Source organism: Mus pahari, chromosome 7 (genome assembly GCF_900095145.1).
Source record: "Mus pahari chromosome 7, PAHARI_EIJ_v1.1, whole genome shotgun sequence".
NCBI lineage: Eukaryota > Metazoa > Chordata > Mammalia > Rodentia > Muridae > Mus > Mus pahari.
The window spans coordinates 30,001,177-30,022,338 of NC_034596.1; the positions used below are offsets into that span (position 1 = coordinate 30,001,177).

At 42.4% G+C, this 21,162-nt stretch overlaps 1 protein-coding gene across 1 annotated transcript in view; it reads left to right on the forward strand.

Annotated features, from left to right (window-relative positions):
- Slc26a3 (solute carrier family 26 member 3) overlaps nt 1–20,684 on the forward strand; it is a 38,712-nt gene extending 18,028 nt beyond the window's left edge. Inside the window, exons 9-21 of the mRNA XM_021202447.1 lie at nt 2,401–2,548; nt 2,645–2,758; nt 2,844–2,921; nt 6,925–7,020; nt 8,683–8,789; nt 9,906–9,975; nt 10,066–10,158; nt 11,529–11,624; nt 13,006–13,239; nt 15,306–15,360; nt 17,639–17,781; nt 17,888–17,953; nt 20,235–20,684. Of these exons, the coding sequence (XP_021058106.1) occupies nt 2,401–2,548; nt 2,645–2,758; nt 2,844–2,921; nt 6,925–7,020; nt 8,683–8,789; nt 9,906–9,975; nt 10,066–10,158; nt 11,529–11,624; nt 13,006–13,239; nt 15,306–15,360; nt 17,639–17,781; nt 17,888–17,953; nt 20,235–20,258 (1,324 nt within the window). The 3' untranslated portion in view covers nt 20,259–20,684. The remainder of the gene's footprint in view (nt 1–2,400; nt 2,549–2,644; nt 2,759–2,843; nt 2,922–6,924; nt 7,021–8,682; nt 8,790–9,905; nt 9,976–10,065; nt 10,159–11,528; nt 11,625–13,005; nt 13,240–15,305; nt 15,361–17,638; nt 17,782–17,887; nt 17,954–20,234) is intronic.
- The last annotated feature ends 478 nt before the right edge of the window (nt 20,685–21,162 follow it).

The following is a 21,162-nucleotide window of genomic DNA, read 5'->3' on the forward strand; positions in this document are numbered from 1 at the left end:
CTCCTTATTAAAAAAAAAAAAAAAAAAAACTCACAAACCAAGGACTCAAAACAATAAAAACTGGGGCTGGAGAGATGGCTCAGCAGTTAAAATCATTTGCTGCTTCTGCAGAGAGTCTGAATTCAGTTCTCAGTACCCACATGGCAGTGCACAGGGCAGTCACCCAGAGACAGCCTGCCCCAGCCTTGTCCCCCACAGCTTCTTAAAGCTAAAAAAATGATTGTTTTGATTAAGTGGATCAGATGCATATAGACAACATATTTGTATACATATATGATGCTTTAAAGGGCTACACAGAGAAACCCTGTCTTGAAACCACCCCCCACCAAAAAAAAGAAGAAGAAGCAGCAGCTGTGGGAAACAAGGCTAGGGAAGGCTGTCTCTGTGTTTCTTCCCGCCTGCAGTTATCCAGTGATTGACTGCACTTCACTTAAATGTCTCAGAGACATAAGCCCCAAGAAATATAAACAAATGCAAACATCAAAGAGAATCCTGTCAGAAGGGGAAGGTTTTGAAAATAAATGATAAACCTAAGATCATCGAATGATATTCCTTATTTAGTAAATATATCCAAGACCCATGCACTTACCCCGCCAGGTGTGTGGGGCGGGGAAGGACATAGTTTGTTTATTAACTATGAGTTCTCCAGAGAGGCAGCATGACCAGGGACTCGGTGTTCCAGCTCCCGAGCACCCGAAACCGATTGACTTCACAATCACATCCTATCCTTGGGCAAAGTCACTAAACTGGCACCTCCATGCACGTGGTTTGAGGAGGAGCTAAACCTGGTAAAGATCCTGGAGGTATTCGATGAGTTTATGTCAAAAAAAAGGGGGGGGGGGATAAAATATGGAGTGTAAATAAATAACTCAATTAATAAATGAGTTCATGTATGTGCCATGTTAAGTGCCCAACCTCTATTTCAAATTCAAACATCACTACTTGCTGGCTTAGTACCTAAATGAGATACAAGGCACACGATGTGTCTTAGTACATTCCATTTTTTTTCCCTAAGTGATAAAGTGGGCATTTTAAATTTTTGTTGACTGCAACAAAAATTTAATTAATTCTTGCTAGTTTGCTACCAGTGCGTATGCCACTCTGGAGGTTACTTTTGTGGAATGACAAGGTCCAAAGGAAGGAACAACCCAGAGGAGGCTGTGTTAGATTCCAGGGGTGTCTCACAGGCATCCTCAGCGGGCGTGCTGTATTTGATGATGTACAATGATCACTCACTATTCTAGTTGGCCTTCCCACATAATTATGAAGACAAGAGAATAGTACGATTGTCTCATTTGACAAATGAGAAGGCAGGGTCAGGGAAAGTAGAGCCTAGGAATGGAGTCTTTGGCCAGTTAACTCTGTCATACCATGCTATAATGCTCAGAAGTCAAAACAGAAGCAAGTTTATAATAATAATAGGGGCCTAGTTATTTTGATATAAAATACAATCTTTAATTTTGTCTCTGCTGCTAGGTTCATTTCTTAAGACGAAATTGCAATTCCCCTTTCTAGTTTGCACAGGCTAATAGTACATTTTCAGAACTATAGCTGGGTATTTATAAATATAAACAATAGTTTATATTTAATATAAACAATATTTAATATAAACAATAGATAAAACAATAGTTCAGACACAGTTGGCTGGATCCAATCATGCCCTTCCAGTAAGCATCAGGTCTGAAGCCGATGCTGAGGGGAGCTGCACGTTTTACTAGCTCGATGCCACTTGAGACGGACAGCTTTTATAACACAGCTGGCAAACATACTTACTGCTGGAGCTTATGAGCGTGAAGTTTCCCCTGTGGAGAACACTTATCTCTAATACCCTTATCACCTGGTGCTAAAACCTGCTCTCCTCTGGGTGGGATGGACTCTAACAGTTCTTCAGAGCTCAGGGCAAAGCCCAAGGCCTGCCTATCAGGCAATGAAAAGTTAGTTACCAATGGGAAGAAGGCTTTTACTGTCTTGTCCCAGAGTTGTATTTGCACAAAGAGCCTTCACCCTCCGCCGTGGACAGTTATTGGGGGCACTGAGAGGAATGCTTTGAGCCCCTTCATGACATCAGCTGAAGACACTTGTCTGAAGGGGAATAAGAGAACACGTGACACTTGGAGTGTGCTGGCAAGATCGTATCCGCCTTACCATTATTGCCAGGCTGTATGATAAGGTTTATCAATACAGGCAGCATTAATTACTTCATGACAGTAAGATGGGAAATGCCAAACTTTTCAATGGCATCAAGTTCTTAGGCCATACTTTAAAAAAAAAAAAAAAAAAAAAAAAAAAAGACCCAATTCAGTTCAATCCAGACGGTATCCATTCATTTATTTGCCCAACAATCTTTTGAGATTATTGGGCAAGTTGGTAGCCTATAGTTTTGCTTGCTTTCAATTTCAGATTTCAGCCCCCTATTACACCCAGCGTGGAAGTTTTCCAAGACACCATAGGAGACAGCTTCGGCATCGCGATAGTCGGCTTTGCGGTGGCCTTTTCCGTTGCAAGCGTGTACTCCCTCAAATACGATTATCCGATTGATGGAAATCAGGTAAGCCGAATCGGGCCCAATTAGGTAATTTCATGCCCATAATATTATTCTGAAAGAGACCATTTCAGGAAACGCTTCCTCCCCTGTCGTCTGCAGGAGTTAATTGCCTTGGGAGTGAGCAACATATTCACTGGAGCATTCAAAGGATTTGCAGGGAGCACAGCCCTTTCCAGATCCGGGGTTCAGGAGAGCACGGGAGGCAAAACACAGGTATTTGAGGTCTCTGGTGATGACTGGGAAACCCGAGCCAGGCGGAAAGCGGCAGCCATCATGGGAATCGGTTCATTTCTCGCAGGTTGCGGGGCTTCTCTCGGCTGTCATCGTGTTGATCGTCATAGTTGCCATCGGGTTTCTTCTGCAGCCCCTACAAAAGGTAATCATCTTCCCTGAGGGGATAGCATCTCCCTCTCTTTGCGGTGCTAAATCTAACTCTCAGGTTCGAAAGACCTAAGCTCCGCTAGGGGAAATGAGTTCTTGACATATGGCCTCAGACACCCTCCTTAGTTAACACTGTATGGACCAAGGAGGTTTCCCTCTCCTGGCAGACGTTTATGAAATGTTAGGAATGCAGACGCCCAAACCACTTTATCTACTCTACATAATAAATGTTCTAGCGGGGAGGTGCTTTGGCATTGTAGCTTCAACCTGGGTTGACTGAAGTAAAGATTTTCTTTTTCTTTTTTTTAATATTATTAGATATTTTCTTTATTTTCATTTCAAATGTTATCCCCTTTCCTGGTCTCCCTCCGAAAATCCCCTCCCCTTTCCCCTCTCCTGCTCACCAACCCACCCACTCCTGCTTCCTGGCCCTGGCATTCCCTTATACTGGGGCATAGAACCTTCACAGGACCAAGGGCCTCTCCTCCCACTGATGACCGACTAGGCCATTCTCTGCTGCATATGCACCTAGAGCCATGAGTCCCACCATGTGTTTTCTTTGGTTGGTGGTTTAGTCCCTGGGAGCTCTGGGGGGTACTGGTTATTTCATATTGTTGTTCCTTCTATGGAGCTGCAAACCCCTTCTTGGGTCCTTTCTCTAGCTCCTTCATTGGGGACCCTGTGCTCAGTCCAACGGATGGCTGTGAGCATCTTCTTCTGTATTCGTCAGACACTGGCAGAGTCTCAGGAGACAGCTATATCAGGCTCCTGCCAGCAAGCACTTGTTGGCATCCACAATAGTGTCTGGGTTTGGTGATTGTATATGGGATGGATCCTCAGGTGGGGCAGTCTCTGGATGGTCCTTCCTTCAGTCTCTGCTCCACACTTTGTGCCTGTAACTCCTTCTATGGGTTTTTTTTTTTTTTTGTTCCCCCCTTCTAGGAAGGATCGAAGTATTCACACTTTGGTCTTCCTTCTTCTTGAGTTTCATGAGGGTTAGGTCATCAAGCCCTCTATCTAACGCAGAGCGTGGTGCTACCAGCTCCACACCTGTTCTTAGGAACACGCCCTGCAGCTCCAAGGAGTTTGGTTTGATTCCAAAACCAACACTGTCAGCTTGTAGGGGAGTAAACAGTCAGATAGAGAGCTCACCTCTTGCCCTTGAGCTCCCTGTCTATCGCTGGGTTTCCTTTAATAATTGTAAACAGTCCCAGTGTCCCAGAAACCACCAAGCCTGTACGAAAGCAGATGATAGTAAAGACAAGTACATTGCTCTCTGGGGCATTCATAGGGCTTCGAAGGAGTGCATAAATGGGCCAGGAGCCCTATGACCTTCTTAAAACCTTAGCTCTACAGCTTTTTTATCTGTGTGATTTGAGATCAATGCTTCAACTTCCCTGAACCTCAAGTCCTCCACATGTAAAACAGGAAGGGGGAAAGTACTGGCCATACAGAGAAGTTGTGACAATAAATGATGTAAGGCACATGGAGTCCTTAATTGTACTGATAATTAATATTATTATCCAAACATTCCATTATACTTCTGACTGCAAGGGACTTAGCGATCACCCAGCCATCACTAACTATTGTTTGCTCTCTGGGTCCTTCTTCCATGTTGGTTGATAGCTGACGTGTACTCACCCCAAGGTGGGAGGACTCCTGGTGTGGTCACTTCTAGGAAGCATATTGGCTGGATGTGTCTCCAAGCATCACAAAGCACTATTTGCCAAAACCATGTCTTCCACACCCCCAAATCCTTAGCTTCAAAACAAATGTTATGAAAGAGGTCAATACATCACCACTAAGGAAAAAAAATTAACTGTATAGCTTAATAAAAACAAATTTACACACTCTCTCCTCTATATAGAGAAGAGGTCCCGTGGCCTCTTCCATGTGTAAGTGTAAATGTAGGTTCTGCTTGTTCACATCAATGTGGACACACTGAAGAAACAGTCACCACTTAAATCGATCTCTCTCTCTCTCTCTCTCTCTCTCTCTCTCTCTCTCTCGCTCTCTCGCTCTCTCGCTCTCTCTCTGGGTCTAGAATGCTAATCAAAGCAACCTCAATAGAGAATTCAAGGGTAAACCCTATACAAAAGTGGAATGTGGAATGTCTTCATGTTGCCTGAGTCATAACTCTGCTTCCTTTCATTCTATGATGTCAAAACAGCCAGGAACACTAGCTACTAAGGAATATGTATTGGAAGTTTCCCAAGTGTCCACAGATTCTAAAATCACCCCACCCCACCCACACACACGCACCTTGCCTATGGTTTCTCTGTGCTATGCATGTATCCTGCTGCATATGTGTTTCACTATTAATTGCTTCAAATTGTTTCCCCACAGAACAATGCTCGGGAAACGCCTAATGAAAGTATAGTGCCTCTAGCCAGACAATTAAATATTTTCACACGTAACATGGGAGCCAACTGTACAGTATAGCTCTGAATAGGTTGCACCTCAGAGGTGGAGACCTATATCTGCAGTACAATAACAAAATCAGGACATTGACAATAGAAAAGTACTTTTAGGTACATTACCAATTGTATTCTATTTTTCTATTCTATTCCTTTTTTTTAAAACAAGGCATTCATTGTACACACTTTTTCTTTCTCTTTCTTTCTTTCTTTCTTTCTTTCTTTCTTTCTTTCTTTCTTTCTTTCTTTCTTTCTTTCTTTCCATGGATGGGTAGTTTTGCCTATGTATGTCTCTGTACCACATGCATGCAATACCTGTGGAGGCCAGAAGAAGGCACCAGATTCCCGGGAACTGGAGAAAGATGGTGGTGAGCCACTCCGTAGGTGCTAGAAATCGAACCCACGTCCTCTGGAAGAGCAGCCAGTCTTCTTAACCACTGAGGCATCTCTCCAGCCCCCGTTTTAATGTTACTTAAGACTTCTAAACGTTAACCTCTACTCTCACAGTGAATCAAATGAACTCAGTAGATATTAACATAAAAATGTTAACTGTAAAGATTAAAAATATCTGGGCCAGTTAAACTGTGTTCAAGACATGGAAATGAAAGCCCTGGTTTCCTTTGGTTGCTATGCTTTCTCGGTGTGAATTTCAGCACACAAATCACATGCTGCACTCAGAATGGAACCAGTGGAAATGTAGGTAGGGGAGGTCCCTCCCATTTTGCTCGTCCCAAATGATCATGGGTATACTTCACTACTTGGCATGGGAATTGTTGTTGTTGTTGTTGTTGTTGTTAACCATAACAGCTTTCATAAGACTAATTGCAGTATGAGAAACACCAGAAATGATGAGCTAACAATCCCAAAAGTTAGAGTCCACTACCCAACTGTGCCAGAGTGGGGACTTTTTAAGGGGCTGTGTTGTGGGTGGTCACTCCTAGATTGGGAAATATAAATTTGTTGTCTCATGCACTCATTCAATGACCAATTGTTAAGCTCTTCCTATACACGTTTACCATAGTGTGCTCTGGGAACAGGGCAGATATAGTTTGAATGGTCTCAAAGCCTGCCATGGGCTTTTATTAATCATTCCTTGATCTGATCATTAGCATCCTTTTTATAAAACAGCTTGATAGTGGTCATCAGCAAAGTTCTGTGACTGATTTGAGACCTCAAGCTCTCCAAGATTTCCCACCACCACCACCAAAGGACAATCCCCATGTCTTTGTTTTAAAAGACAGTTTGAACTAGCCTTGCTGGGAACAACTTGTTCGAGGGTTTACATGTAGGCCTTAAGGTATGCCTCTCTATCCCAGGACATGGACTACTCTAAGTGCTATCAGCTCATCTACGGCACAGTCACGGGAAGCTGCTCGAGCCTGTCGCCAGGATAGAATAACCTCATGCAGGAAAACACACCAGTCCCAACCCTGGTCTATCGGATATTGCACACCAGAAAAGGGCGAGCCCTTCCCTACACTTTGAGGCCTGTTCAGGGACTTATCTCTGGCCTTCACCTTTGCTACTATATGGTTCCTTTGATTAACTTAAAAGTACATCTGTTGTTTATGTCTTTCACAGTCTGTCCTGGCAGCGCTAGCACTCGGAAACTTAAAGGGAATGCTGATGCAGTTTGCTGAAATAGGCAGATTGTGGAAAAAGGATAAATATGATTGTGTAAGTAGATAGCTGTCGTATTTGAGGAAATGATGCAAAGTGTACATTTACATTGTAATTCCTGTGAAATTTTTCTTTTACCTCTCTGTTTGCGATAGCCTTAGTTTATTTCTTGTCTTGAAATTACGTGTTCTACTGATCGTTACCTGGGATTTTAACTGAAAGCAACAGTGGCACATGCCCATAACCTCAGCACTCTGGAGACAGGGGCAAGAAGAGTGTTAGTCTGAGGTCAGCCTGAGCTTCATAATGAGCTCCTATTTCTTTCTTTCTTTTTTTAAAACATATTATTTATTAATTATTATTTATATGAGTACACCACAGCTGTCTTCAGACACACATCAGATCTCATTACAGATGGTTGTGAGCCACCGTGTGGTTGCTGGGAATTGAACTCAGGACCTCTGGAAGAGCAGTCAATGCTCTTAACCGTTGAGCCATCTCTCCAGCCTGAGTTCCTATTTCAAACACAATAGATAAGGCTGGAGAGATGGCTCAGTGTTTAAGAGCACTGAGTTTTGAGTTCAGTTCCCAGCACTCATATTGGGTGGGTCACAACCACCTGTAACTCAGATTTAGGAGATTAGGCTCTTCTGGTGTCCACGGCCAGTTAGACAGACAGGTGCATGCATTCATGTGGGCATGCACACACTCACACACACACACACACACACACACACACACACACGTATGTGCATACACACATGAAAAATTAAAATAAATACATAAATGAATGGGTTCTTAAAAGCAGAAAGTGCTGAGAAGGCCTTCCTTCAATCTGTCATCATAGGCCTTGTAAGTTATGCTGAATTTGGGGGTATATGTTGCTTCTGTTCTTTGTTAAATGATGTGCTAGTTTCCAGAGACCCAGCGGAGGGTATTAACTCTGAACATTCCTCCTGGAAACACGAGTTCCTTTGTGAAAGCACCTACTTGCCCTTAACTTGCCTGAAAAGCAGACTTTATAATTAGGGTCAAAGTCCAAGTATAAAATTTCTTGTTGGCATATCCTATGGTACAACAAGAGCATAAAGCAATAAGCTGCCTTCAGTCAGCTCATGTTCCCGATCCATCACTGTGTGGTGTGTGTGTGTGTGTGTGTGTGTGTGTGTGTGTGTGTGTTTTAAACCTCTTTTAGCATGTTCAAGGTTTTGTAAAGATGATAGCCATTAATTAAATCAATAGTACAGAGCTAGGATTAGTCCAGGCTATCCCAGTCCATCTGTTGGGTTTTTGCTTGCTTGTTTGCTTTTCTTGTAGTGCTGTATGGGGATCAAACCCAGAGCCTAACATGCAGGCCAGTGTTCTACCACTGCTGTAACCAAACCCTAGTTTGCTTAATTTTAAGAGTGAACTGCTCTGGAATTTTTGCTATAGCCGTTCAATCCCCTCTCTTGAACCTGTTCTGGCATAGGACAGAAATAAGCACACTGTCTGTAGAGCCTGTCCTTTTATTGGCTTGAGTTTCTGTAGCCCAGCGATGAGCCAGTAGAAATGAAATGACCTTTTGAGACATGTCTTTGTAGGTACTTGGTTCCCTGGCCCAAGATAACAACTTCCAACCTCTGCCTTTGGCCTAGACACTCATGCTTTCTCTAGCCCTGGACCTACGATACTGCACTTCCTTAAACTCACGTGTGTGGTTGTTTTCTCTTCTTACAGTTAATTTGGATCATGACCTTCATCTTTGCCATTGTCCTTGGACTCGGATTAGGCCTGGCGGCAAGTGTGGCATTTCAGCTCCTAACTATTGTGTTCAGGACCCAATTGTAAGTGTTCACTGTGCTCCGCACACAACATCGCAGACTTTTATCTGCCCAATTAGGAGAGCAAAACCAAATGCCAGTGGCTAAGAAAAGAGCAGTGTGTTTGATAGCATGCATGCCTATCAAGACCATGAGGTAGAGGGATGGCTCAGTGATGAAGAGCACTTGTTACTCTAGCAGTGGACCTAGGTTCAGTTCCCAGCACCTGCATCTCTAGTTCCAAGTGAACCAATGCCATCTTCTCACCTCCTCAATGAGCAGGTATGCATGAAGTACACATATATTCATGCAGGTGAAATGCTAATACACATAGATAAAAATAAGTAAAATTATATTTTTTTAAAGACTGGCCAATGTAATTTCCCTCAGTGTCACCCTACCCAAAGTTTTGAAGGACAATAGAATGGTCCACCACTAGATTCCAGGAGGATACCTGCTGCTGGCCTGCTTTCTGCTCTGATACAGCTTCAAAGGAATAGCAAACAGCTCTGAGTTTGCTTTGCTCACCTATGAACAGGATGTGATTCTGTCCTAAGCAGGCTTAATGTTGTTGCCTTAGACTTGTTATGCAGGAGAAGGAGTTGCCTAGAAGATGGAATTCTAAGGCAGGGGGACAGGGGGGCCCTCCTCTTCCTCTTTAGCTGAGAGTACTGAACCTATAAACTTCTCAAAGACCCCTAGATCAAAAATTTTTATAAAAGCTTGTAGTTCCTTAAAGCCATCAAATACAGAGACAAACCCAATGGTCACATGGGCAAGTTATTTTTCATCCCCATACCCTTGTCTGTACAACTGGGTACATTTCGATCCTACCTCACCAAATAACAGCTCTATTTAGCATTAAACTGCCATGGCCTTACCGGTTACTTTGTACAAGATTGTGATGTAGTAAAGAAGACTCACTATTTGCAAAGCCCTAGGACACAGAGATAAGGTGTTTGCCCTCCATATCCTCTAATGAGATGAAGATTCCCCCACCCTTCAACTTTGAAAAGAAAGCCTGGTTTCGTAAGCCAAGGGGGAGAATCAGTGTTGGGCTTAGCAAATGAAAGAAAGATTTCATTTGATACTGATAGTCAAATGATACTGACTAAACAGTGGGTTTCTTCCCCCCTGCAGTCCAAAATGCAGCACACTGGCTAACGTTGGGAGGAGCAACATCTACAAGAATAAAAAGAATTATGCTGACGTAAGGAATATCTGTTGCCATCTTTAACTTGCTAAAATCATGTCCAAGGAAGGCAGCGGGGCTCATCTTTCCATCTTCTCTGTCTTGTAGGTGTATGAACCTGAAGGAGTGAGAATTTTCAGATGTCCATCCCCAATCTACTTCGCAAACATTGGTTTCTTCAAGCAGAAACTTATTGATGCTGTAAGGTTCAAAGAAAATTTTTTGAGTGTCTGGGAATGAAATGTTTCCTCGTTAGCGTGAAGGTCACTGACTTCTTGGATGTTGAATCTGAGCTGTGTCAATGTTTTAGTCTACACGCTCTAGAGTAGGTAAAACTACCTTAAAAGGAGCCATTACTGTGTTGGGAGATAAGCCTCTTCCTTTGAGGCCCAAGATAGAACCCTTGTTCTTCGATCCTGCTGTAAAGTAAAACCGTCAACTCAGGCAGTAGTTAACTGGGTTTCAGTACATAGTCAGCATCAGGGACAGGAGTGAAACATTTATGTTTGACAGCATCACCAGAGAGTCAGGCTAGCAGCTGTAAATGTGTCATTGACAATGAGTGCTTCTGAATGGGGTAAAGAAGGCAAGGATCCATCTGGGAAGGTTAAGAAACAAAAGGTAGGGTCTGGAGAGATGGATGGCTCAGCGGTTAAAAGCACTGGCTGCTCTTCCAGAGGTGCTGAGTTCAATTCCCAGCAACCACATGGTGGCGCACCATCATCTGTAATGGGATCTGATGCCCTCTTCTGGTTTGTCTGAAGACAACTACAGTTTACTGACATAAATAAATCTTAAAAAAAGAAAGAAAGGAAGGGAGGGAGGGAGGGAGCGAGGAGAGAGAGAGAGAGAGAGAGAGAGAGAGAGAGAGAGAGAGAGAGAGAGANAGCAAGCCTGCCAAGCCTGCCTTTAATCCCAGCCCTCAGGAGGCAGAGTCAGGCAAATCTCTGTGAGTAGGGGAACAGCCTGGTCTAGAGAGGGGGTTCCAGGACAGACAGACCTACACAGTGAGACCCCCATCTCAAAAGATAAAACAAACAAACAAAAGGTTGACATCCATTTTTAAGACATACCCTTTGGCTTACTTTGTGCCTAATTGTAATAATTAGTTTGTTAAGTACCCCCAAATTGAATACCAGAACTATAAAATTATACTGAAAGACACTTCAAAAAATAAAATCACACAAACTTTAATATAATAAAATTTAAGAACTCTTATTAGGTGTCATTTATAGCTGTCAAAAAGAAAATTAACTAAATCAAATTCCCTTAGCAGTTTTGTGGTTAAAACACCAGCAGATACAAATAAAATTTAAATCCATTTATGGATCATTTGTGGTTAAATTCTGTACTATGAATGTCTTTGAACTTTGGTAATTGCATGCAGGCTAAGCCCTGACTCGGTATGGTTGCTGGTATTGTTTCTAAAATTTTTATCTCAATTTAATTTTAAACATTTTATTTCAATTATTCCTGTGTCTTGAACCCTCAGCCCCTCCCAGCTAGTCACTATTGTCACATTCTGTAACTATGAGCTCAGCTCCCCCATAACACAGCTCTTGGATTTTCAGGTTGGCTTTAGCCCACTTCGAATTCTACGGAAGCGCAACAAAGCTTTGAAGAAAATCCGAAAACTGCAGAAACGAGGCCTGATACAGGTGACACCTGTAAGTTTTCTGCCCACATTTCCATTGGATAAAAAATTCTAGTAAAACATAATTCAAAATCTTGCTTCCATTACTTTAAAGGAAATGCTAGATAAAAAAATCTATGTGTTAATTGATTTTATATTTATTATATTTATTTATGTGTGTGTGAACATGTGTGTGGGCCATGGGTGTGTGGGAAAGAGGGGGGAGGGAGAGAGCCTTCGTCCCACTAGAGTTTCTGTGCTCTGGGCAGGCGGATGCGGGAGAACTGCTGGACACTTTCCACATGGCCCCGGGTAGGCATCTGTCTGTGTTAGGCCACTGACCCCACACGGTGGGTGGACAAGGGGCAGCCCCTGATACCAGGTTCTCAGTCTCTGGCATCCCATGCTGGATATGGCAGAGGAGCTGAGAACAGAATAGGGGTCCTGGGGCAACACTTGGCCCCAGAGATACGGGAAGAGAGGACAGGAGGGGAGGGGGAGCTCTGGATGGTTCCCACACAGGCAAGAGTCCTTAGTCTAGGCCTTGATGAACCTCTAGAAACAATCTATGGTTTTAGAGCTTTATTGTAGAAAGGCAGGGAGAAAGGAGAGAAGGTAGAAAGAGAGACCAGCTATGGTCACGTAGAGAAAGGGGTGGGGGAGGGAAAGAGAGAAAAGGAGACAGAGAGTAAGAAAGGTGAAGGCTTAGAGAGAGAGGTAAAAGCTTAGAGAGTAAGAGAGTGAGGAGGGGCCAAGCAGCCCCTCTTATAGTGGGCTTGTTATCTTACTATTGCTAGGTAACTGTGGGGCGGAGTCTAGCCAGAAGGCCAGAAGCTTAGGACATTGTCTACAGGATTAATAGCCACATGCCTCTACTGTGGGGGCTGTGGGGGCAGTAACGTTGACAGGAGCCAGGGGTCCAGGAGACATGATCGAATGCCTACAGTCCCATGTAGGTGGAAATTACCACCACGGGTCCCTCAGGGCTCAAGACCTCAGCTCGGCTGGAGACCAGGTTGTCTGTGCGTAACCCATTTATGTGTGTGGGTGCATGCATGTATGTATACATGTGGAAATCAAAGCACAACTTTCAGGAGTTTGTAGGCCCCTTCTTTCCACCATGTGAACCCCAGAGAGTGAACTCAGGTCATCAGGCCTTGTGGCCTACTGAGCCATCTTGCCAGCCCCAATGGCATATTTTGAATAGCATCTTTGAGGATCTCCTTTTTAAATTTTTTTTTTTTTTTTTTTTTTTTTTTTTGGTCCTGGGAAAAGTATCAAAGGCAAAATAGTACCTCAAAATCCTGTTGCTGACCCAACTTTGAATCCAAGCTGCAGGAACTCCTGCATCTGCATGACAACACACATTTTCACAGTCAGAATCACATACATCTGTTACCACTCCTCTCCCGCAGAAAGGATTTATATGCACCTCTGATGGTTTCAAAGACTCCGATGAAGAATTGGACAACAACCAGATAGAAGAACTTGATCAGCCGATCAATACCACAGACCTGCCCTTTGACATAGATTGGAACGCCGATCTCCCCCTCAACATCACCATCCCCAAGATCAGCCTCCACAGCCTCATCCTTGATTTTTCAGCAGTTTCCTTCCTTGATGTCTCTTCAATGAGGGGCCTCAGAACGGTAATTTGTGTCTTCTTGGAATCAACGAATCATTTGCTAATGGCAAATTGTATATATGGAAGAAAACAGCTTTAGGTGGCACACACACACACACACACACACCATATATCTGCCCCAGGATGGAGCTAGAGACCCATGCTGCCACTCAGCCTGACTGTTTATATGGTTTTGGAGATGACATCCTCATGCTTCCCTGACAAGCACTCTACCCACTGAGCAATCTCCCCAGCCTGGGTAACACACACTAAATTAGAGTTTGAGACTTAGTTAAGCTTATGACAAGAGGACAGGGGTGGGGAGTGTGGGATGGAAACACACGAAATCTGAATGTGGCTTCAGGTTGGCAGCTACATTCACAATCTCTTTCAAGCCGGGCATCATGGGTATTCTCAGATACGTTTGGGCATTGTATTCACACTATCCAGAAAACAAAGGAAATCTGGAAAGTTCTGGGATGAGGCGGAACAGTGGATATATGGTTTTAATCGTCTTCTCCCAACTGATGAACTCACTTGGCTACTTAAGTGTGTATTCAACTACATTGAATAGCCATATGAAAGCGTACAGAGACCACGTGATTTTAAACATAGGTCTAAAAGGTTTAAAACGAGACGTGTGGATGCTTCTTTTTCATTGTATCCTCTCACATCTACAACTAGTTTCCAGCAGAAGAAAAAAAAATTAAAAACAAAACAAAAACAAAAACAAACAAAAAAAAACCCCAACAACCTCAAAGGGATTTTAAGAAATCCTACCCTGGGTTCTGCTTCTCTTAGGTTTTCACGAGCTCCCGTCTCAGTAAGCTCAGCTGAGCGCCACCGAGTGTGGAGAAACTGAACACAAAACCCAGAACCAACTTTTCATTTTCTCTTTAACTTAATCTTTTTTCTTTTTCTTTCTTTCTTTTTTTTCTATTTAGTTTTGTGGGGTTTTTTGTTTGTTTTTTGCTTTTTGGTTTTTTTTTTTTTGTTAGCTTTTTTTGTTTGTTTGTTTGTGATTTTCTGGTTTTGTTTTGTCTTGCTTTTCCTTTTGAGTCTGGGTATCATAAAGTTCACCCAGGGTATCCTGAACTTGTATAGCCTAGGCTAGCCTTGAACGTATAATCCTCCTGCCTCTGCTTCCAGAGTGCAGGGGTTCCAGGGTGTGTGCCACCGTGCCCAGCTTTCCAACTTATATCACATGACTGCTTGCTTCTTCTTTTCTTTCTTGTTTTTGTTTTTTATTTTAGCTCAAGAAAAAGAAAACCGTGCACACATTTGAAAAAAAAAATATTAGCAAGTTCAACAGGAAGAGCATAAATTCTGACTAGTTTTTTTTTTAAACTTCCCAGTTCCCAGATGGTGCCTGGAGAAGTGTTTTCTGGTGGTGGTGATGGTATTCATGGCCTATTCATGCCTATTCATTAACAAGAGATACCTTTCTTACTGTTTGTCACCTTACCTAACCATTGGCATTTGGTTTGTACCTAGATGACAGGAACCTGCATCTTTCCTCCTTGGTACTAGACGCATCCAGCTGCTGTGAACAGGAACAACAAGTAGCATATGGACTAGTCTGTGTGCTGTTTTTATGTGGATAGAAAGTTCTAGCCAGGCAGGGTAGTTCACACCTTTATTCCTAGCGCTCTGGAGGCAGAGGCAGGTCAATCTCTGTGAATTTGAGGCCAGCCTGGTCAACAATGTGAGTTCTAAGATATCCAGGGCCCTGTTACACAAAGAAACCCTGTCTTGAAATACCAGGGGAGGGTGAGAGAAAATGGGAGTGTTCCAGCCATTTCCACAGAACATACCGTGTGGAAGTATAATCAGAAGTGATCTTGTGAGTTTGAGGCAGAACCTTTCCTTATCCTTTTCTCAAGGATGTTTAACTTCTTACTGAGGGGGACCTTTCCCCTTCAGGGGGTTGTTTGATTTTTATCATGTACCCTTGTTTTTAGCTTCAGTGCATCCTTATTGACTGTTTCAAATAAGTGATTCTGGCAATAATCACTCATAAGGTATTGTGGTAGTTTATGTTTGCGACAAGTGAAAACTCTTCCCTAAAGTGTATGTCTTCTGTTCTAACAGATTTTACAAGAATTTATTAGGATCAAGGTGGATGTATATATTGTGGGAACCGATGGTAAGTTTGTTGTTTGCTTGCTTGCTTATTAAGTCAGTATCTTTCTGTGTAGCTCAGGTTGACCTCAGCCTCCAGGCATGTGCCATCTTGCCTGGTTAAAGGTGTAGCAACATTTTCTTTCCAGTCAGGGCTGGAGATGGAGCCAGGACCTCATGTGACTGCTCCAGCCCAGATTCCGTTAAGTGTTTTTAAGGTTCAGACGGTCACCTTAGGCTCACAGCCAATCTAGACAGGACATCCAAAGAATAAGCATGCCACAGGATCCTAAAGAAGGGAACCAAATTTCTAGTTGAGCCAATAAAAATCCCCATAGAAACCACAGGCTTACATTTTGCTGTTAACATGTGATTAAATGCATTTTATGATTTGGGTCCTAATTTCATAGCTATAGCTAATGAGCAAGTGTGTTAACTACTTTTCACTCTGAACTTGCCAGGAACATTGCTTGCTGTCTCCTCTTCCCCTTGCATTCTTCAGCCATAACAACCTTGCTTTGGCTTCTCATTGCTGGCAAGGCCATTCTTGCCAAAGGTATCCAAGGGTGATGTCCAATTTATCAAGACTAAAGGCCGGTTCTTAAGGTCTCTCTATCTGAAGCCTATTTGAACATTTGGCCTTAAAACTCCCCCCACTTGACTTCTGAGCCAGTTCTTTTGATGTCTCCCTTTCTCATAGCAACAGTTTCTTCTACTGGCGACTCTCCCAAGCTTAGCTTTCAGCCTTCCCCATGCTTCAATCTTAAAATCTACCATCGTGATTTCATGAACTCTTCCTAGCCAATCTCTCCATAGTCATGTGAAATGTATCCACGTGCTAGTGAATCCCCGGACGGTATCTCCAGCCCAACTCATAGCTGAGACCTATGTGTAGACTGGCAGTGCTGATCCTGTTTGTCTTCTTAGTCCCAGTCTCTTGCCTAGTTCTTAGGAAATGCATTTAATTCAGGGAAGACTCACTGAGTACCTACTACATGTCAGATGCTATTTCAAGTGAGGACACAAGTTCCTGGCTTTGTAGCGCTTAGTTTCATGGGAAAGGCATAAATCATAATCAAATAAATCCAGGAATATGACAGCTGAACGGGGACATTTGAGGTGTGAGAGTCAATCTTGACAGCATTTCAACATAGAGTATTTTAGGAAGAGTGACATATAGGTCACAGAAACTGGCATCTTTCCTGGCTTATAATTACCTGCTTATAATTATAACTACTCTACTGATCCCAGTGACCTGCACTTTACTGGAGGACCTCATCCCATCCCTACAACTGCCAATGTTTGTACCCATCTGCCTCTGCCACCTGATATGCCTTTCATGCTGATGTCACCTTCTTCCCTGCTCCCCCCCCCCATGCTCTTTCTGGGTCATCTGTCTGTTGAAAGCTTCTTGTGAACTTCCACACCATTCTCCATCCCCTTGCCTCCCCTTTCTCCACCTCTCTCTAAACCCCCCAGCATGCTAAAATGCTTCTACTCTGTAGTGTTTCCTGATGCACCCCAGGAGGAAGCAGTCTTCACCTGGTGTCAGAATTGCCATGTCTTATACTTTCATTAATATACCAAGACAATGTGAGGACCTACTGTATGCTGGTTGTCATATTTAAAAGTAAGAAAACAATGAAGGGGGGAAACTAGACTGTTCCTTACCCCCACTGTTTTACTTTTCCTGTCAATAGTAGTTAAGTATAAACATTCTTTACCTTTTTCTTGCTTAGCTAGAGTGTTGAACATAGTAGTCATAAGGTCATGTTTGGTTGAGTGATCTGTGTACACAAATGTTGACTAGTGCCTGCATGTGTGTGATTTCTCAAGGACAATGAGCAAAGTAATGTGAGAAGTTAAGGAAGATGATTTATAAAACCCAGAAGCTTGAGAAAACAGGCTACTGTTAAGTCACTGGTCGATAGATCTGACAGTGAACACTGCAGCTCATTGCATACAGGCCTAGAGCCACCTTTTCTAATCAGGAAGAACAAGGGTTTCTAATAACAGCCACATGTGTCACTGTCATCAAGTACGGAAGCAAACTCAGTGGGCTCCTTCCTAAATAGAAGTTCAACTATTTCTTCTAGGAACCACTTGAGGCTTTCTCACAGAACCCTGTCCTCCTCCCTTCCACATGAGGGCATTAAATGTGTAAAAGATACGCAAGTCACACTGCTGTGTCCAACAGTCAGCCCTCCATCAACCAAATGCACACTTACATACAGACTTCAAATAAACGATCTCAGAAGGAAACAAGTGTCTTCTAAGTCATGTGGTGTCTTCTTTTTCTCCAGATGATTTCATTGACAAGCTTGCTCGGTGTGAATTCTTCGATGATGAAGTCACAGACTCAATATTTTTCTTAACAATCCATGATGCTATTTTGCATATTTTGATGAAGAAGGACTACAGCACTTCCAAGTTTAATTCCAGCCAGGTACAGGGGCTTTCATGACATTCACAGTTGTAGCCAATCATACACACTCAAGTGTTTCCTCTAAATTCAAACATTGGACCCTGATCAGTATTTCCACTCTTCTCAGGAAAAAGAAAGGAAATTTGACTTTACCATAAATACAAATGGAGGACTACGTAATCGGGAATGTCAGGTATGATCCTTCAACAGATTTATCTCCTTCCAAACATCACAGCAAGTGTGTGTGTGTGTGTGTGTGTGTGTGTGAGAGAGAGAGAGAGAGAGAGAGGAGAGAGAGAGAGAGAGAGAGAGAGAGAGAGAGAGAGAGAGAGAGAGAGAGAGAGAGAGAGAGAGAGATGGAAATCGCTAACCCATCAGGTAATTGTTCCCAAAGTTGACAATCAAAACAGCTCATTCCTAAGACTCCTCATGATGGAAGGACAGAGCTGACCTTCATTGACGTTGACCAGAACTCACATGCACGCAATGTTGTGCATGCATGCACACGTAGATGGGTATACACACAATTTTAAGTAGTAGGTTTTCTGCCATCATCTGTAGAAAATCTAGTATCTCCTCGAGCCTCTGTGCCACATCCTTGGAAACTGAATGAATGCTTCCTAATTTCATCGGAAAGTTTGATGAAACAAATTCAGAGGAGGAAAAGTAAGAAAGTGGAAAATAACAAACTAGTGTCCCCTTGAGTACCTTTCAGTTTTCAAAGTTGAAATAGAATTTTCAAACATGGCCTTATTTTAACTTTCTGATAAGCCCACAGACAGGAAAACCATCTTGTCCGTTTGTCCATCAAAAGGTTAGTTAATGAAGTTTGGAAATAATGGGCACCCTCTGATACAGGTGTACGGAAGTGGTTAGCTCAACACAAAAGTTAAGCTCCTTTCACTTCTCACTAGAATGAGTTACCAATAATTTAACTGGACAGTTCCAAATCATTCCAGAACATTCATTTCTAAAACATTCAGTCTTTTAAGGCAATGTCTGTAGTATAGGGAAAGTGATTTCTTTTGTAGGCCCAAATATGGTAGGTTCATTAAATTATTTTAAATCTTTAGGATGACACACAAAGGCGGTATCTTCTATTTCAAATGAGGATGTGCTGAATCAGGCTCAGAGAACTTAACTAACATGTGTAAGGTCAGACACTGAGTGGCAGGGGCAGAACTGGAACTAGGAACTGATGACAGACCCTGCACCCTGCCTCTCTGCAGTATACACTTCTATCCTCCATTAAAGACTGCTTGAGGGCCCTCAAGAAGCTCATGTCTATCGTCAAGTACAGAAGGTGGCCCATGGTATTCCCTTAAATGAAGAAAGGCATAAGAACAGCAAGCAGGAACTCAGATTAGATGAAAGTCAAGGTCTAGGGTCAGACAACCCTGGACCAAAGGGTGGTTCAAGTAGCAAAGGTGAAGTGGAAGGACATTAGTTAGAGACCTGAGATGAAAGCAAAACTGACACCACCTCCATTCAGACAGGCAGACAAGCAGACAGACAGACAGACAGACAGACAGACAGACAGACAGACACACACACACACACACACACACACAGAGTGTGACTCCAGAATTGTCACCAAGTACTAAGGGATAAGGTCTAAGAACAGTGTTTAAATGATATAACATCCGAATGGAGCAAGGACCATAACATATATACCTTGGCTTCCCATGTTGGAAAATTAAAATTTAACCCCATCTCCTGGATTTGCTTAAAAGAAAACAAACTTCAGTTGTGACTAGGCCTTCAGCTGTGGGTTAAAAATGGAATGTGAAGGCAGAGAGATAGCTCAGTGGCTTGCTGCCGAGCCTGATGTAAGTCTGATCGCCAGAATCCACATAGTGGAAGCAGAGGACTAGCTCTTTCAAGTTGTCTTCTGACCTCCACATGTGCACCACGGCATGCCCCTCTTCTCCCCATCAAATAAATAAGTGAATGAATAAATCAATGTGAAAAGAAAACTAAAAGTAAGTGTCCAACTGACATACAAGGGTGACTCGAAACAAATGTAAGAAAATATAATGCTGTAATATATTGTATTGTTACATGCTTACATTACAAATAGGTCTTTGAAACATATACAAATTAAGTCAACACGCGGATCTGTGTTAACCAAGCAAGCAACAATGGAAGACCATTAAAGATGAAAAGCTGAAAAGATGGCTCAGTAAGAGCACTGGTTGCTCTTCCAAAGGACCAGGATTCAGTTCCCTACACTGGCATGGCGGCTCACAACAATCTGCAACTCAAGCCCTAGAAGATCCAGTGTCCTATTCGGACCTCCACAAGTGTCAGGCAAATACATATACATATGTGCAGGCAAAACTCCCATATAAATAAATCTTTTAAAAAGATAAAAAAAATTATCCTTTTTAGTAACTGCTAAGTTCCAGGTCCTAGGAAAGAATTCCTGAAGGGTGAACTTAACAAACTAAAACAATCACTTTGCTTTCTTCCAGGTACCAGTTGAAACGAAATTCTAATCAAGATACAATTCGGAAGGATCCTCATCTGTCATAACAAAAACAGCCTTATACCTAGAAAGTTATTGCTAAGTTCATACATTGTATGAACGATATTTTTATTTGACAGAATTATGTTTCAAACTTTGGAACGAGATTGTTCTAGCATGGTATATTTTTCACATATCTAGTTATGAAATTATGTACATATTCCTAATTTTCTACCTTGTAGACTTTTTCAAAGGTAGAAAAGTATTTTGTTTATATGTATTTTTGTAGCATAGACAGATTCCTTTCCAAGTCATTATCTTCTTGCTCAACATTTTATGGTGTTTTTACACCACTGCTTTGACCCTAATTTATACAGGTCATGCTAATATGCCTCTATTTTAAACAATTAAGCTGTATGGGTATTGCTATTTTATTAAATGTGTCAGTTTTCTGAAACATGCTTGCTGTGGACCCCTTCTTGAGCTGAGTTCTTGTGACAACACTGCCGTGAGAAACCTTTAACACAACCTTAGGGCTTCTTCTTCTTCTTCTTCTTCTTCTTCTTCTTCTTCTTCTTCTTCTTCTTCTTCTTCTTCTTCTTCTTCTTCTTCATTTATTTTATTTATAAGAGTACAGTGTAGCTGTCTTCAGACACACCAGAAAAGGGCATCGGATCCCATTACAGATGGTTGTGAGCCACCATGTGGTTGCTGGGAATTGAACTCAGGACCTCTGGAAGAGCAGTCAGTGCTCGTGACCGCTAAGCCATCTCTCCAGCCCCACCTTATGACTTCTTTGACCAGATTTTATGATTATCGCTCAAGTTTCTAAGGCTTCTAACCCATCTAGATTGAGAAACACTTTCCCTAAAGCCATATAAGAAAGTATTATATAAATGGTTTTAAAGGCAATTCCCTACTTCCCTTCCTGGTAT